This window comes from Rhea pennata, chromosome 9, assembly GCF_028389875.1.
Source record: "Rhea pennata isolate bPtePen1 chromosome 9, bPtePen1.pri, whole genome shotgun sequence".
In the NCBI taxonomy this organism is placed as follows: Eukaryota; Metazoa; Chordata; class Aves; order Rheiformes; family Rheidae; genus Rhea; species Rhea pennata.
In genome coordinates, this window is record NC_084671.1 from 6,030,115 (window position 1) to 6,047,264 (window position 17,150).

The 17,150-nt window shown below is 44.4% G+C and overlaps 2 protein-coding genes across 2 annotated transcripts; both read right to left on the bottom strand.

Annotated features, from left to right (window-relative positions):
* Nucleotides 1–535: 535 nt before the first annotated feature.
* RPL22L1 (ribosomal protein L22 like 1) lies at nucleotides 536–2,434 on the bottom strand. Its single transcript, XM_062582510.1, has 4 exons — nucleotides 2,380–2,434; nucleotides 2,146–2,238; nucleotides 1,610–1,731; nucleotides 536–782 (listed from the first exon to the last, which is right to left on the bottom strand). Exons 1-4 carry the CDS (start codon nucleotides 2,386–2,388, stop codon nucleotides 638–640), a joined length of 369 nt encoding a protein of 122 aa, XP_062438494.1. The 5' UTR covers nucleotides 2,389–2,434; the 3' UTR covers nucleotides 536–637.
* Nucleotides 2,435–2,903: 469 nt separating this feature from the next.
* EIF5A2 (eukaryotic translation initiation factor 5A2) lies at nucleotides 2,904–10,705 on the bottom strand. Its single transcript, XM_062582992.1, has 5 exons — nucleotides 10,612–10,705; nucleotides 10,248–10,426; nucleotides 8,721–8,825; nucleotides 7,792–7,923; nucleotides 2,904–6,950 (listed from the first exon to the last, which is right to left on the bottom strand). The coding sequence occupies exons 2-5, from the start codon at nucleotides 10,410–10,412 to the stop codon at nucleotides 6,891–6,893; spliced, it is 462 nt and encodes a 153-aa protein (XP_062438976.1). The 5' UTR covers nucleotides 10,413–10,426; nucleotides 10,612–10,705; the 3' UTR covers nucleotides 2,904–6,890.
* Nucleotides 10,706–17,150: the final 6,445 nt, after the last annotated feature.

Genomic DNA, 17,150 nt, shown 5'->3' on the forward strand with positions numbered 1-17,150 from the left:
AAGCACATCTTATTGCTTCAACTTTTTAATTGTTTTACATAGATGCTGGCAATGAGGTTTGTTCCTACCTCCTTAAATGTGAATTACACACAAATCTAGCTAAAAATCTGTATTTGTTATGCTCCAGTTTGGTCTGTGGTTATACTAACAATAGTACAACAAATTACTGGTTTAGCTGAATCAACAGAAATAAGATCTTGCTCTTTCAAATGATTAAATCTGTTTTTTAACCCAAATAATTAAAAGTAAGCACTTAATTTTATATACTTTCACACAAATCAAAAAAAAAATAGGTGGTAGTTTTAGTCACAAAATGTTCTAACAAAATTTGTATAAACGTGATTAAGCATCCTGATGCACATGCCCTACATTTTTATCGGTCAAAGGACTCAGTTCTCTTCCGCTGGACTTCCAGTGATGTCATGTTGAACAGCTTTGATTTCTAGTAACAGAAGCTAAACTGCAAATCAAATAATTCCACAGGCTGCCTTCAATTATGATTTAAGAAAAACACTACTAAACTAACCACGCTCTGTTAAACAGAGTACAAAATCTTTATTCACCAATAAGTTAGAGTTCTCATAAATAGATGTTCTAGTCTTTTGTACACTGTATTGCGTATAAAGCTAAGCTTCATTTATTCCTCAGACTCTGATCCTTCTTCATCTTGACTGATTTGGAAGTAGCGTAGTTCATACGTCTCCTTGTCAGAAGCGACGACACGAAGCCAGTCACGAAGATTGTTCTTCTTGAGATACTTCTTTGTGAGGTATTTTAGGTACCTTGAAAACAGTAATTACATATTAGAACTTTGTCTTAAGTATCTTTTAATGATTCTTACTGTTGTCTGCCTTCCATCTAGGACATTGCTCCAGCAGCACCACAAACAGCCTAACTTTTAGATGCTGAATTTTTTCAAGGGGTCGTTCCATTTAACATACACATTACATCCATGAATCAAAAATTATTATGTGCAACAGATGATGTATCTAAACTTTCATTCTTAGTGTTTGAGGATAATTCAGTGTGATACTAGCTGACTACACAGCACAACACTAGTAACTCAACAGCACTGGAAAGTAACTCTTAAGCTTTGGCCTAACTCAATAGATACTAGTACAGCTGTACCACCACAACGAAGGGGGGTCCTGTACTTCTGCTCTAATCAATGTACTGATCTACTGCATGCCCTAACACACTAAGCAACTTAAGGCTTCATTTGACTTAAGGGATTCTTTTGCCATACACACATACTGCATACAGATAATATTTTAATGCATCCATTAAAGTAATAACTGCCTGTGAGATGAATGCAGCTATGCTTTTTAAAGGCACATCTTAGCTCAGTAGACTTCTAACGATCTATATCAATGTCTGTATTAAACGGGTATTACCACGTCTGTATTAGAGGGAGCACTGACTTCAGTTTAAAGAGCTAATACTTTTAAATAGCTAATATTGGTAAAGTCTATCAGCTGCATCACAGTTGTAATTAACATTTATGGGTGCTGGTAAGACTAATAATTTTTCCATAAAAGTATGTCATGTTCAGCATATCACTGTTCAAAATCCACTATCACAAACACAACAGAAGGAAACCTATGCCGACCTTTTAGAAAATTGCTTCTCTGATGTCACGGTGATCTTGTTCTTGAAACGTTCAATGTGAACAGTGTTCCCCAAGTTTCCAGTTTTTCCGTTGACCTTAACCTTCTCCTTTAGGAACTGTTCCTGTTTCAACATTAGAGCACAAATACAACACTAGGGAATGGTACCCTAGGTGTGCACTAGGGAAGGGACCCTAGCCATACAGCACATATTAAAAATCAGTTTACTAAAGCCTGAGAATAAGTATTTGTAAAGAAGTAAGATATGACAACGTGCAATTAAAAAATACCCTTGTGACAGTACACGATTGAACTTAAAATGGCTCTATTCATGCATAGGTAGAAAACAGCCTATCCACAAACGAAATTTAAATCCACGAAGCTTTCAGAAAGTGACCAAAAAGCTTAAGAACACATGCTGATTTCGCTAATTTAGCCTGTAATGCACCAGTGTAGTTCAGCTTTTGGAAATGCTAACGTTTGGATTCTAACATTCACTGAAGGCACAGGGAAAAAAAATAAATAAAAATCCACTTACGAAATTCCCAGAGTCAAAGATCCCATCTTCAACAGGATGGGTCAAGTCCAGGCAGAATTTCCAAGTTGACTTTTTAGATTTTCTGTCCTTTTGCTTAAATAAATAAATGGTTTTTTTAAAGAAGGTAGACTACACGCGGCGTGCGCCGGCAGTACGCCCTTCCCCTCGCCCTGCGGCCCGGGCGCCCCCGCGTCCCCCCGGCTGCCAGGACAACCTCCCCCCGCGCACGCTCACCGGCGCCATGTCGCCCCCGCGCTCCCGCGGAAAAGAACGCGGCGCCCGCAGCACTCGCTTTTATACCCGCGCGTGTGACGCCACCGCGCACGCAGCGCGCAAGCACGCACGCACGCAGCGCGGGGCGGGGCCTCGGCGCGCCTGCGCGGTGGCGGCGCCGCGGCCTGTGCCCCACGCGCGTCCCTTCGCCCGCGGGGAACAAACGTGACCCCGACGCTGTCGCATCAGTCACCGCTTTATTTTTATTTTTTTCCCCTCAATTTTATTTCTTCTTGACAGGAACGTAAGCATTTTTTTTCCCCTCGTACAAAGTCTATGACAAGCTTTTCTAGCTTTAAAGTGTTTTTCATCTGGAAAGTACATAGGTATTTGTTAACAGTAACAAAGGAAGAAAATACTTAGAGAATGGACCTAAAGTCTAACTATTTTTTTCCTTATTGAAACTAAAGCATCAAAGCTCACAAACATCTTATAAAACCATTTATCAGCTCCAGCAACCCATGTAACCTTAAACATCACTCAACTTTTCACAACACTGAGATTTTTTTTATTTATTTGCGAAGTGGGAAACAGACATACACCTTCCAAACTCTGGTTTTTAAATGGTGTTAAAAACATACCTTTAAAATACATGAACATTCAAACCCTTCCAGCTGATCACCAGCAGGCCTACTGTCGACTCACAGATCATAGTTTACAAGTTTACAGGCTTTTTTTTTTTTTTTTTTTTTTCCCCTTTTTGCTAGGATCAGCTAAGTCCCTCATCCTCATTCTCCCGACATTTTCCAACATACACTGAATAATGGTTATGTTTACAACACAACAAAAGATGACCGAGAACAAGGAGGTGTCTCGGTGATACAGTAATACACAGCAAACATTTAGATTAACTAGGCGTTAAGTCCACAACAGTTACTCTCAGATGCCAAATACTTTAGGGCTAGATCGCAGACGTTGGAGACTGGAGACGTTCTCGGCACGTCGCGCTCGACGGCCGAACGCAGCGCCGCGCACCCCGCACATCACCTCCAAGAGCTTCGCCTCCATCAAAACTCCCAGCGTGTAATTCAGATACTCCAAACATCCTCAACAAGTTTTTTTTTCCTGAAGTTTACTTCTATTGTAACAAACTACATTCTAATTACTCAACCAAAAAAAAAAGTCATGTTTATTGGCTTTTGAATTCTGTAAGACTGACCTGCAGTAACCATTAAGTTTGAACTGTCAACAAATTGACTTCTTTAGATTATGTAAAATAACCTGTATTGTGAAACTACAGACTATGCACCATTTTGGGTACATCATGGATTAGAAAAACCTGCAAGAGGCTTGAAAGCTGTTACATTAAAATAATGAAATTCAGCCAACTTCTTAAAAAAAAAAAAAAAAAAAAAAGAAAAAGAAAAAGAAAAAAAAAAAACAAACAGCCCTGAGAACATGGCTCAACTAGCAAGAGCCTAGTTGAAAAACCACCATTATAAGCAAAAATTAGAAGGATCTATTGAAATCTTGAAATATTATTTGCCAATATTTGAGGCAGGAAACACTTCAGTTTTCCCAATTCTGTAAAGTAGTAAGAGAAACTCACCAAACTGTAGCCATAAAAAAGAAATGCATTATTAGGAGTGGAAATACTTTTCTTCACCTTCTGGTTTTCACAGCCTTTATATTAAACAATTTATATTAAACAATTGCATCAGCTACTAAAAGTTTGTAGTTTTAGGTTTTGACACAGCTTAAAGTGTTAAGATAGTGCTACAAAACAAATAGATGGATAAGGTTTGTTTTAATGTAAAGCTTAGAGTAGAATTTCCCTAAACATAGGTATCTTAAAAATATGCACTTACATGGACTGTTGATCACAAACAAAAGGTTGTTGCAAGTAATTATGAAAGTAAACTGAAACATCTTACTTTGAAAAAATGGCTGAAATATTTGCTCTAATTTAGAAGCAACTTCTTACTGAAACTTAGAGATTATGCTTAAGATTCATGCTAAACCACAGGTTTATGTATTACCTATGGGAAGCTTCATGCATGATGAGCCAATGCTCTGCACTTCCACAGCATCTGAAGTGCTTCACAAAAGACGAGTATATAATTAGAACAAACCTATATTGAAGTACTGAACCATCTAAATCTTGAAGAACTGAAGGTAGGAATAGAAGGACATCTTTAAATCCCAAGAAGGGCTCTTCCAGAAAGCTGGAGGCCATAAAACATTTATCTTTAGATTGCTGTAGTACCTGAAAATACCAGGCAGATCAGGACTCTACTGTAGAAACTAGACAAAAACAGCCCTTGTCCCAAAGAACTTAGTCTAAGTAAATGCTTAGGTTGTAGACCGGTGGCATCAACACGTTCCAGAGGATAGACAGTCACCTAAAAGTGGATGAAAGTACTCTTGGAAGGATAAATCCAGGTCTTACTATTTTCAAGCATTTTAGAAGCATTTTTAATACAGTGATAGCATCTAGAACTTAGGTTAAGTTTGATACAACAGCCTATGACTCTTCATTGGACATCATTAACACCATTATCAACGGTTTCAGTCATCTCTAAACTAAACAAAGCCTATCTTTTAGATATCAGTTTGATGGGGAGGCCAAAAGGACCACAGTGCAGATAAGCTTAAACTACTAAGCATGCACTCCAAAACTATTCTGAAAGCATTTCAATCTCTTCCATCTATAGCTTTTTTAAAAGCAGTCTGTCATTTCAGTCAAGATGCTATTTATAGAGTTCACCTACGATGCTTACTGTGCTAGGCAAGAGCATGTAGCAGTATCCTACATCTGCCAGGTTTCACAGGTAACTGTGCTTTATTACCAGAGTATATTTATTGCTGTCTTTACCTTCATTGTGCTCTTCTCCCTGTCATGAGAAGGCTATGGGAAATGCATGTTTTTGCCACCTATATAGGCCTCCAAGATTTGTTAAGCCCTAACACAGCAGGTACAAGGGCAAGATCAGGAAAGTTGCCGTGAGCCCTTTGGGAATTAGAGAGTACATACCACTAAGCTCAAAACCTTTTAAGTAGTTAACAGCAGCATGAAGTCTGACTCTTACTGCCAACAGAGTATGAATTGTGCATGCCGTCCAGACCAGCCTGTCAAGTGTCAATTGAGGACAAGTTATCCTCAATTAGCCAACAGCTACTAAAGCTTAAGTTTATGAAACAATTCAATTTATGAACTACAGAGAGGTTTGAGCCATGGGCTAAGAAGTTCCTCCCTTATTAGGGGACACTAACAATTAGAATTCATGTGTAACACTATAAACAGGAGCAGGCTGGTTGTCCTTCTGTGACTAGTTCTGTAAAGCTTTGTTTGCCTGTTAAGCTGCTAACAAGTTAGAGGCATGCACGTGTGTTTTAATGAATCAAAAAACTCCTATGGATAGGAGCTAGCTTTCTAAACTATGTAGCATTTACTCCTATAATTAAGCCATGGTTGTTCAGTATTGTCTGTCAAGTCTGTATTTTGAATATAATATAGTTTTGTTTTACTTTTCAACAAGAATCACATGCATTTAGTTTAGGGTCAGTGCTACAATTTGTCCCACTTTTTGAAAAACATGTGGTCCTTGTGCTACAAAAATATGGTCTGAACCTGAAGATTAAAACCTGAAGCTGGAAGCACTGCAACAGATTCCCATGGAGTTTGTCACCTTTTATAGTTAAGATAAATACAATAGAGGAAAGCCATTGAACTGCATTTTTCTGTTTTTATTTTTCAAGTCTGACAAAGGCCTCGAGTGAAAGTCTATAGCTTTAACATCCATCTCACCTTTGTGTTTCCTTAACCTTTCTATACCATATCTACCCAATATTCCAATTGCCTGCCTAAACCAAAGGTAGGCTTTGACACCATTTAACATTACAATAAGCCAACAAATTGGCAAAGAAGAGTACAGAGGTAATACAGTTAAGTTGCACATGGCCACGGGGGCTTTGTCAAGCCAGCTGGCATTTTTGATCACTTGAGTTTCTTGGTCTAAAACTTGTGATTGGCACCTACAATTCTGCAAGAGTCCCAATCCACAAAATACTTTAAGCTTAAAAAAAAAAAAAGCTACTTTTATTGTCAGTTCTATGTAAATATGTCAAGAAAAATACTATTTGTGCTCTAGGTCACTTTATAATCCTAGATACCTACTAGCTTATCTAAAAGCCCCTGAATACTGTATTTTGTCTGTTCATACAGACAAACACTGTTTTGCTCAAGCAAATAAAAATATATCCACTAGTAACACCTGATTGGTTTCTCAGATCCATAGCTGAAACCCACAGGAATGTTAAAATAGTTACAATTAAGGAATTAAAATCTCAGTGATTTTGAAAACTGCCAGTTAGCCTGCAACACTAATCCAGAATCCAGCACTGCTTTTTAACAATTCAAAAAAGAAATGAGGTTGCTTGTGAAGGCCAGAGCTTTGGTGACAATCAGAACCAAATTTAAAGATCTGTGATTTGTCCAGACCTGAGCAGTTGCCCGAGCCTGGTGATCCTCTTTATTTGCAAGGCTTTATGGCTACAGCACATTCTTCATTCATTGCACTTATGACAGATATCTGGAAGAAAAGACAGACAGGTGAGCTCCAAAACACGCCAGAGGAAACACTCACAGAAGTTACAGACATTCAATTTTAATATCTATCCCATTTCCTCCTTTGAGGAGGAGGGAAGGCTGGAGCCAGTGATTCAGTTGTTACATGACTTTAATATTTGCCTTCCCACTGGTTTGCTCTTCTGCTGCCTGCTCTTTGCCATCTTGCCTTAGCTAGCAGCTTGAGGTTCATGTAACAGTGAAAAGCAAACGATCTCCTACAACAGGACCGTATCAGCAACTGGTATAGTCTATGATAGACTACAGCCTACACAACTACTTGTGAACAAATTTGCTAACACAGCAAATTAGACTTACGTAATTTTATAGTCAAATCAACAAATGCTTTAAACAACAGTCAGCTCTAAAGTTTCTGACAATTACTACACTTTTTTCTACCAAACAACCTAGACTTTTACACTGCAAGATTTCAGCACAAAGACTGCATCTTAAGTCATTTCTATGGCTGAAGTTAGATGGCAGAGCTCTACAGCTGGTCCTGATCAAGTAAGCTCGGAAGTGCCAATCCACACTGTACCAATCTATACTATATGTACAGCACCATTAAGATTCATCTAGACATTTGAGACACACCTACACAGCCTGACTGTCAGGTAAGCCAGACTTAGGTGCTATATTGAGTGCTGCAACACAGTAAGCCTTCTGCATCTCAAAAGGACCAATTCCCATACTTCTAACCCTCTTTTTACGAAGAGATATAGGTGGTAAATATCAGGATAAAAAGCATTCTTGGTAGAATCACATGGAATTAACTGTAGCTCTTCTCATCTGCTTTCTATGCTTACCTGCACATCTTCACTGGCATTGAATTTTCCTTCTATTTCTTTACCAAGATCACCTTCTGGCAGCTTTAGATCCTCACGAACTTCACCACTTTCTGTCAGCAGGGAGAGATACCCATCCTGAATACCAATCAGCTATAAAGAGAAGTTCATTTTTAGGAAGCTTAACATTAACAGTCATTAGCAGGCAGTAGCTGAAGATAAGCAGAAGACACAATGAACTCCGTTACAGTAATGTTTTTAGTATTGTATTTGTAACAGTTAAAGAATTTAATTAAAGTCAATTTTAAACAACAGTTTTACAGTGCCAAAAGTTACAGGCAACTATGGAAAAAGCCAATCTGCTATTCAAGAATCACTGAATTCTGTTAATTACTTCAGATCAAATATAGCCAGCTTCTACAGCAGAAGCAGCAAGCACTTGTTAAGTTAGAATTGGCATCAGATGCAGCTTAAGACCATCTTGTTGATTCATGCACCCTAGGTAAAGGGTGAAATTTAAATGGCAATATATGCTTAGGTTCAAATTTACTTGAAGAGAAATCATGGCTATCCTTTACCTAATAGTTACAGCAGAGGCTGTAACTCTTAAAGAGACTGATCTTAAAAGATAAGCTAGAAGAAAGACTGCTCTGAATACGAACTCTTCATTCACCTGTCATTTCTAAAGGCTACTACTAAAACACGAAGTTTGTAATACATAAGCAGGAACTCTCTATCAGCAAACTCCGCTGATTTAGCGGTTCAGTAAATGCTACTGGTTCAACACTGCCACGTCTAGACGGGCAAGTTTGCTGAACCATCAATCCAGATCTTCTGACAACAGCACTTTATTAGGTGACAAGCAGTTTCAGGATGAGGATAGTTTACTTGTGGTATCAGGAATTTAAAGCTTCTTAATACGTGGAAGGTCACAGTTACTATTAACTCACTTGATAATCATTCCTCTTGATATTTGGAACATCCATATTATGAGTTGATGGGCAAATATCTTCATATTTTTTACCAGTGAAAATATCGATTCCAACCAAGTGGACCTACGAGAGAAGAGAAAACAATCAATTATGATTGTTCCTAGAAGAGCAGGATACCACTGCTGTCAGTATTGTTAGTTTCATGTAGTTTAATATTAGAGATCACATGTAGCCTGCAAGACTTGACACAGACTCTTTACTTGTGGTATGAAAATAGTTTAAGCCTTAAGAGGAAGCCTCTCAAAAACACACTTGCACAGCATACTCTAGAAACACTACACGAGAATGAAAATCTTCCATAGACAGTTTCACTATTGAAAAAAAAAAAAAAAAAAAAAAAGAAAGCTCAGCACACATGTATGGCTACTAAAAGAACATTTACTTCAAATTCTAGCTCTTCTGGGAAATAGAACAGCATCAGTGACAACATGAAGCTTAAAGAGAAGAGAAGCTGCACAGAGATTAAAGCAACTCCCATCTCCCTTTATGCTAGCAGCAGCTGTCCATTGCAGCTAGCACTTGGGTTACTAGTTTACAGCCTACTCTCACGGCGTCCCTTCACTCTCACAACTGTTTCAGTATTTAAGAAATCCGAGTAAGATACGCCATTAAAAAAAAAAAACAAAACAAAAAACCCCCACTGCACTGAGGGAAGAGAAGAAGAAGAAATTTTTCCATACAAGTAATTTATGCATACAGAATTGGTATATCCTAGGCCCAACAACTCCAAAATACTAGTTAACATGTATCACACAAGGTTTTGGAAACTTAAGAACCTATTAGGTGCATGCTCATAACAAATCTATCTGTTCTAAAACTCTAATATACCCACCATAAAGTCTTGTTGAGTGAGTTAAGGGGAAAGTCTAGACTTGATCCAAGCTCTGGACAGCTGCATAAACCAACTGCTTAGGCAGGAGGACTGCAGCCCCAGACAGCAGACTAAGAATGTCCCTGCTGGGACACAGGAGGGGGAAGGCAGTCCACACTCAGTGGTGAGAAAACGAAAGAAGCAGACGAAAAGCAAGCAAAATAGGGCCAGACCAGGCCCACAGAGATATGACTATCTACCGAGCTCCTCTTGATTATGTAACAGAACAGGCACATTTCTGGTAAGCGCTGAAGTCTAGTACAACAGGGGAAGTCTGCTAGCGCAAGCGACTCCAAAGCGCTTTGGTAGGGAGGGAGAGCACAATGCCAACCACACCCTAGTGGCTTCATCAGCCCCCTCCTTCCAGAACTTACTCTGGCCCCGTTACAAAGCCAGGTTTGGCCACCATCAGTATTTATGCCTTTAAGCAAGTGGGGAAAAAACAAAACTGTCCCCGTCCCCTTCTCCTCTTTATTCCTGGAAACCCTGGCGCTCGCTCCAGCCCGGGGAGGCAGCGCTGTGAGAAGCGCGAGGGCAGGACGCGGGGCAGGCTGCCAGGTGAGGCGCCATCCCGCTCCCAGGGCCGCGGCGGGCCGGGGGGCGGCGGGACCCACCTTGGCGTGGCCGTGCTTGCCCGTCTTGGAGGTGGACATCTCGACGATCTTGCAGGGGCGCCCCTTGAGCACCACGAAGCCGTTCTTCCGCAGCGCCGAGCACTGCATGGGGTAGGTGAAGGAGGCGCCGGCGTCGCCCGTGGTGAAGTCCAGCTCGTCGGCCATGGCCGCGGCGGGGGCTGCGCGCAAGGGAGACACAGTGTCGGGCAGCGCCGCGAAGGGGGGGGGGGGGGCGGCCATGGCGCGGCCGCCACGTGCCGCCCCCTCCCCTCGCCTCACCGGCGGCGCCCGCCCGCGCGGCCCCTCAGCGGCCCGGCGCGGCCCGGCCCGCGCGCGCCGCCCCAGCCGTCGGGCCGCTGCTTACCTGCGAGGAGCGGGGCCGGGGGCGGGGGCCGGGGGCGGCAGCGGGGCGGGGGGCGGGGGGAGCGGCCCTGCGCACACGCGCCCGACCACTGCGGCGGCGGCGGCGGCCGGCGAGAGGGGGGCGGCGGGCGGCGGGCAGCGCGCGCACGCCGCCCCGCCCCCCCGCTTCCGCCGCGCGCCCGCGCTCATTGGGCGCGCCCCGCGGCTGGGGGCGGCGCGGGGACCGGCCGCCCCGCCCCCTTCCCCTTCCGCCCTTCCACCCCCCTCCCCTCAGCCTGGCCGCCCCGCGCCGGCTGATCACGTGGCGCGCGGCGCGCTCCCACACGTGCTCGGCGCGAGGCGGCCGGCCGGCGGCGGGCGCTTCCCGCGCTCGCCGGGCCCCTCCCCGCCCGTCTCTACGGAGAGCGGTAGCGCTCAGACTGCCCGCGCACCAATCGTGTGGCGCTGCCCGCCATTACTACCGAGGCAAACCCATCTCCGCTCCCCCCGCCCCGCCGCCTGCCTCAGGCGCGCGGAGCAGCTCGCGCCGCGGCCGCTAGGCGGCGCCGTGGCGACGACACCCCCCCTTCTCCCCCCGCCGCCGCCATCTCCCCTGCTGCCCCCGGCTGCCCCGGCCACCCCCGCGCGCCCCAAGATGGCGCCAGAGCGGGGGGATTTTCCTCCCGTGTAAAACGCCGGGGCGCCCCGGCGCGCTGCTCCCGACGCCACGCTCCGCCGGTAGCCTGGCTTTTGTGGCAGCACATTAATGCTGGACGGCAAACAGCTTTTTTTTCAAAGACAAAACCCAATTTTAAACAAATTGGAGAAGGAGTGGCTGTTTCTGAAGTCGGCTGTGATAAGACTGCTTTCGGGAAATGTGTTTAACTGGCAGTGCAAAGGTCATTTCTCAGCTAACGTTTCTCCCTTGCTGTCAGAAAATCATCAGGAGCAAGCATTTTGCAAGCGCCGGGTGATCAGTCAGTCAGAAGGACGTGAAACTGTCCAGAAGCAATAATAAAACCTTGTTTTAATTAATTGCAATAAGACTCAGTTGTCTCTGCACTAGCTGTCCTACCCGCGACCGGCGACGCTTCTGGCGAGGCCCTCGCCGGCCGCGGACGTGGATCCCGCCCTGCGAGAGCGCCACGCGTTCCCGACAGCGGGGATGAGTCCTGCCTGCCCGGCTCCGGTGGCGCCGCGAAAGCAATCAGTTTTAACTTTGGTTTGTTTGTTTGTTTTAAATGGTTCCTTGGCAGCTCTTGTAGTACCTTTTATTTCATTCGTATTTGTGTGTGGTCCAGCCTGTGACTACGTGGCTCTCACTGGGTTTTTTTACAGGAGAAGTTCGGCTTCCCTTTGCGCCGAGCCTCCTTTCCAATGCTGCGGCGTGTCGAGACGGAGACGCCTTCCGCCGGGAGCTGTCCTGGTGGATGATGTCTTGCGTGCGCTACCCCGAGGAGCTGCCCATTTTTCTCCCCGTCTCCGTTGATAAGCGGAGTCTGGGTCATTTTGTTAAGCGTTGTTGCTCCCGTGCTGTGTGTTTGTTTACCTACAAGTGCATGACTAGCTGAACGTGCTCTGGGGCGTTTTATCAGGAGATAAAACACTTTATGAGAGAGTTGCCAACTGTTCTGACCCCAAACTGGAGCAGACTAATGAGCACTAATGGTATTTTCTTTTCTCAGGTATCAGATTATAGATTTGGTTGATTTTCACAATTAGCAGATTCCTTTTGGATGACTTGAGAGTCTGTACAAAATCAAATCTTTTTGCTGAGGTGGAAGTGTAGATACATTTTTTTTTGAAATACATAAATATTCCAAGACAGCCTTTATCAGATATTCAATAAAAAACGGTTAATCAGCTTCATCAATCATAGCTTGCAGGCATCATTCCTTTGTATGGATCAACATTTGTTTTCTAAAATGTGTTTCATAATAGTGCTAATGTGATTATGCCACTTTTCTGCAGAACAACAGCAATTCAGTTTCAAAGCGTATCTGTAAATACTGTGGCCTTTCCCATTTAAACACATTTCCTCTCCTGTTCATGTGCGCTTTGAATGCTAGGCAGCTCGATCACATGTATTCTTTTTTTTTTTAGGAGACTCAATATGTTACCAGACTTTGGCTCTTTTCTCTAAGTTCTTTATATTAATTGGATTGCTGAAATTACCAGGGGTTAGAAAGCAACTTTTTGAAGGCTTAAAGTTGTAGCCATAACACCAGTATGTTCTGGAGAAATATCTGATGCCCTTGTCAAAGCCTAGCCTTGGCAGTATGAATCTGAGCCAACTTGGAGGTGAACATACACCTTTGCTTCCAGCAGACTGGCTAGAGGGAGAGGGATGGTCACAGAGCATCAACAAACAAGTCACCCATCCTTGCCCCCCTGAATGCTAGGTAAGCAGCTCAGAAAAGTAAAGAGAAGGTGCGTTCAGCAAGACTTAGGTCACGAGATTAGCAATAACTTGTCATAAGCAAAGCAATGTAAACGCAACCCGATTCTGACTTTAGCAAGAGGCTGTTTTAATCGCCAGCCTCTTACCTGAGATCTCACAGATGTGTCCTGATTGTTGGTGGTGAGAGCTCACTGTAAAACTCTGTTTTTTGGATTGAGTTAGGGACATATGGGAGGCAGGAATGGGTGATCTACACCTGCACAGGGTGATGCTGTGCTTGGCAGACCCTCTGAGGTCCTCTCTGCATAGCGTGAGCCGGGCTGAGGAGTCTGTGCTGTGACCTTGCCACAGGCATCCTGCTCTGCTCCAGGCACTGCTGCTATCATTCACCTCCTGCTTCCCATGAAGAACTGATGTAGTGCCAGTGACTCATCTCGCATCTGCATCAGCTTCGAGAGCTGGATTCCTGGATGTAGGAGCTGGATCATGGATACTTCTGCAGTTATTCATTGCTGCATGCCCTGGGATGCTGAAATCCAGCTGCAGTGCTGCCTCTGCCTGCTGCACAGTCACCCTTACCTCTTCCATGGTCTGCATGGCGCAGCCAGACACGCATGATCCAGATCAGGATCTGCGCTCCCAAAGCACACACTGGAGTTAAGGGAAGAGGTGCGACTGTGCCAGTGAGGCTGAGCTGAGCAGGTGGAAAACATCTGTAATTGGTGCCAAGCTACAGCCAGAGTTTATTGCCACCCCTATCAGAATAGTTATTGAGGCTGTGCCTCCGGGTAAAATTCATCTGCATTGCTTTAGGATTTAGGGAAGCATCTGAGCATAGGCTCAGTTGTCTTAAATTAGCTCTCATGCTTTCGTGCGCTGTGGACCCAGACCTGATAACTCCTCAGCTCCCATTGGCTTCAGTAAGGACATTCAGCCTCAGAAAATGCCCCACACCTCAAAGAGCTGGCCCCAAATATGTAACTAGATATATATTAGTGAGTATATATACTTGAATATAACTTGATTCAGCCTCATCATGATCAGCTCTCTGCCTTAGGAGGTGGAGGTTACCTCTCCTCAAGGATATGATGAAAAACAAGTTGAAGTGAGGCAGAATAATCTGTGATAAATTAGCATGGAAACCGTTAATGGAGCCAAATGTCCTGAGTTTATTGGATTAAGGAAGTCAAACTAATTTTAAAATTATGCTTAGAGAGCGGGAAAGTGGATATTGTTAGCCATTTGTCTGACACAACGGAAAAGTCCTAATGGCAATCATCTCAGCACATTAATAAAACACCGCCAAAGCTCTTGCTGACAAGATGCTTTCTCAGGAATTATTAATTATATTACATTATTAGCTAACCACACTATGGCAACATATTTTGCATGTTAACTAAAGTGCAGTGACCATTTAGCTAATAAGTATGACATGGTCCTCTGAATTTTCTTAATGATTAGCAACTTAGTAGAACTATAACACTAAGAGATAAAAATAATGATTGAACCAGCTGTATCTCAAGAACAAGTTTTAACTGGAATTGCCTGTAGGCAGATAAAGCGGAGCAGTCCTAATTGCTGGCCTGTTGTGACATGAGGAAAGTAAACACGCTTGCAGATTTAACCAACTCCTGTGACCCTTTCCTGCAGTGCTCACCATACAAGGTAAAAGCACACTTGCACCAGTCTCGCCCAGCCCATGAGATAATCCTTCTGCAGCAGCCCTGATGCGGACGGGAAGAGCCAAGGCGTTGAGCAGCGACGAGCCCTGCACAGCCTTTCCCGTGCTGCAGCCTGCCCCACCACAAGCATTAGCAAAACCAATGTGAAAAACCACGAGCAGAACCTCATCCACAGGGGGATGATGATAGTAAAACACGAAAAGTGCTGTCTGACTGTGGTCAAAGCGGCCCAGATGGGATCTCCCCTGGGAGGTCCCGCTCAGCACGCGCAGAGAAGACTTGCTTACCTCTGCCACCGCAGCTGCTGAGGAGCCCTAACAGCAAGTCCTGAAACTCAGCACGGCCCGGCTGCAGGGTGCATCGCGTTAGCCAGCCGGATTCACAGGGTGCTGGCAGCAGACCATAGGAAAGCAGATGGGGTGAAAAAAAAAAAATAAAAAAGGAAAAACACAAAATTTATTGGCATTTGATGTCTGTTAGCTCTGAGGCTCCTACTTCAAACTACATGGTCTTAACTATAGTACAGGCAAAAGCTTGTGGGGTAAAATAAGGAGAGAAAGCCTGACTGAATGTGCCCATGGCTTTTGGCTGATACTTGCTTTTAGAGAACCATTTTACTGCCTCTGAACCCCTAGGCAGATGTTATGTGAGGTTCAGGAATACAGCTATTGGTACATGGCGTTTGTTAAACTAATGTATGTGCTTTATTACAATAATTGAATCTGGCTTTTTATTATCATTCATTTACATGATAATATAATTAACATGATTCATTTTACATGGGAAAACCCAGACTGGCACCCCTGTGCACCCCGGTGCCAGGACCCTGCCCGCCGCCCTGTCTCTGTTGTCCCATCCGCCAGTTCCTGGAGGAGCCTCATCCGGCTCTGTCCCTGGAGCAGGGGCAAAATTGCTTCGAGTCCCAAGCTGCAGCTGTGCTGGCTTTGCAGGTATCCGAGCTGTATGTCCCATGCACTGCACTCCCTGCTGCTTGAGTTCTCCTTGCCTCTTTGCTGCATGTTCATGGAGGATGCATGTCTTCGCAAACGCTTCTCCTGCCTCTCGTTCACAGCAAGGCATCAAGGCCAGCTCTCTGGAGAGGTCAGTGGGCAGACTGACACTGCAGAGCTGTTGGCTCTGAGAAAGCTTGACCTGGGAGCATGGGCTCAAGCGGCAGATGAGGACCAGCCATGTGCAAGCCAGCACCTCGCTGCCAGGGCATGGAAGGAAAGCGGGCAGGAGGAGCACAGGGACACGGGCACGGCACGAGGTCAAGCCTACTTTTAAGCTTAAAGCATTAAACTGTACCAGCAGCTATGCATGCATGTGCATGTTCGGAGAATGCATCACCCCAGGCAGAAGGGATTTACACGTGGATGGTGGGGATGGCTGGGGTTAGGAGTACATACATCCCCGGGGACAGCTCATCCCAGCTCAGGGAGCCAGCTCTGACTGGCTGTGGGGCTATTTGGCCCCAGGACTGATGACTCCCAGCCCTGCAGTCTCACCTCTGGACTGTGCATTTCAAAGGGATTTAGCTGAGAGCCTGCATAGCAAATGCCATCTATGGAGCAAACACATCCTGCCTGGAAGATACCGCCTATCTGGAGTTGGGCACATGTCTGAGAGGTATAGGGGGAAAAAAACTGCAGCACAAGCCAACACATGACATAAATGTTGTTCATTGTCACTTTTATGTAACAGACATAGACGACATTGCTGAAAGCAAGACCCCAGCTCTCTCTCTTCTCCTTTTTTACATTCAGAAAGTCCATTATATAATTAACTGCCTGCAGTTGAATCCACAGAGAGCTTCTGAGTCTGCCATCTCAGCTAGTCACTTCTGGGGAAACCTGTACACTTTAAACAGACTCGGACAGTTCGACACTGAGCCTGCTTCCCAGCTCTGCTGCTCTCTTCAGTACGCTGCAGCCCGCGGTCCTGGTTTTTACACACTTTACATGTACAGTTTCAGCCCCAGGTTCCCTGTCCTGTGTAGCTCATGACAGCTATTGACCCAATTCTTCTCTAGTAAAATCCAGCTGTCGCTTCAGGAAGGCCTTTAGTGCAGTCTCATTGCTTCAGTGTACACAATGGGGCCAAATGCATCCTCCCTGGCCCATCTATTTGCATGCTTTTTGTTATGTTTGATCCTCCGTTACACTATTATTTCTGCTTCACCTAGTCGTTATGAACGTCCAGGGACTGAACAGTGCTTGTGTTCATCACTAAATAAATAATGTATTTCTGTCCTGAGAAAGTTGCTAGAAAGTATCCTGGTATCACAATAAAGAACATATACAATCTTAAAAGCACAAGCATATAGCAGGATCTTACAATGGTTCCAACGTATCACCCAAAAAGGAAGAAAAATCCTTCCAGTTTTTCTCAGATGCAAGTATCTCATAAAGCAAGCACAAAGAGCACAAATAAAGATACAGAAGCAGAACAACTTCCTCCTTGCGTGCTATCTTTGCT

Bases quoted from the DNA above. Each gene is read 5' to 3' on its own strand.
- RPL22L1 (XM_062582510.1), bottom strand. The intron at 1,732-2,145 runs GTAAGTGGATTT...ATGTTGAAACAG, and splicing joins TCTTTGACTCTGGGAATTTC to GAACAGTTCCTAAAGGAGAA. The intron at 783-1,609 runs GTCGGCATAGGT...ACTGTTTTCAAG, and splicing joins GAGAAGCAATTTTCTAAAAG to GTACCTAAAATACCTCACAA.
- EIF5A2 (XM_062582992.1), bottom strand. From the start codon at position 10,412: ATGGCCGACGAGCTGGACTTCACCACGGGCGACGCCGGCGCCTCCTTC. The intron at 7,924-8,720 runs GTGAGTTAATAG...TTCTCTTTATAG, and splicing joins TCAAGAGGAATGATTATCAA to CTGATTGGTATTCAGGATGG. The intron at 6,951-7,791 runs GTAAGCATAGAA...CTTTTCTTCCAG, and splicing joins ATGCCAGTGAAGATGTGCAG to ATATCTGTCATAAGTGCAAT.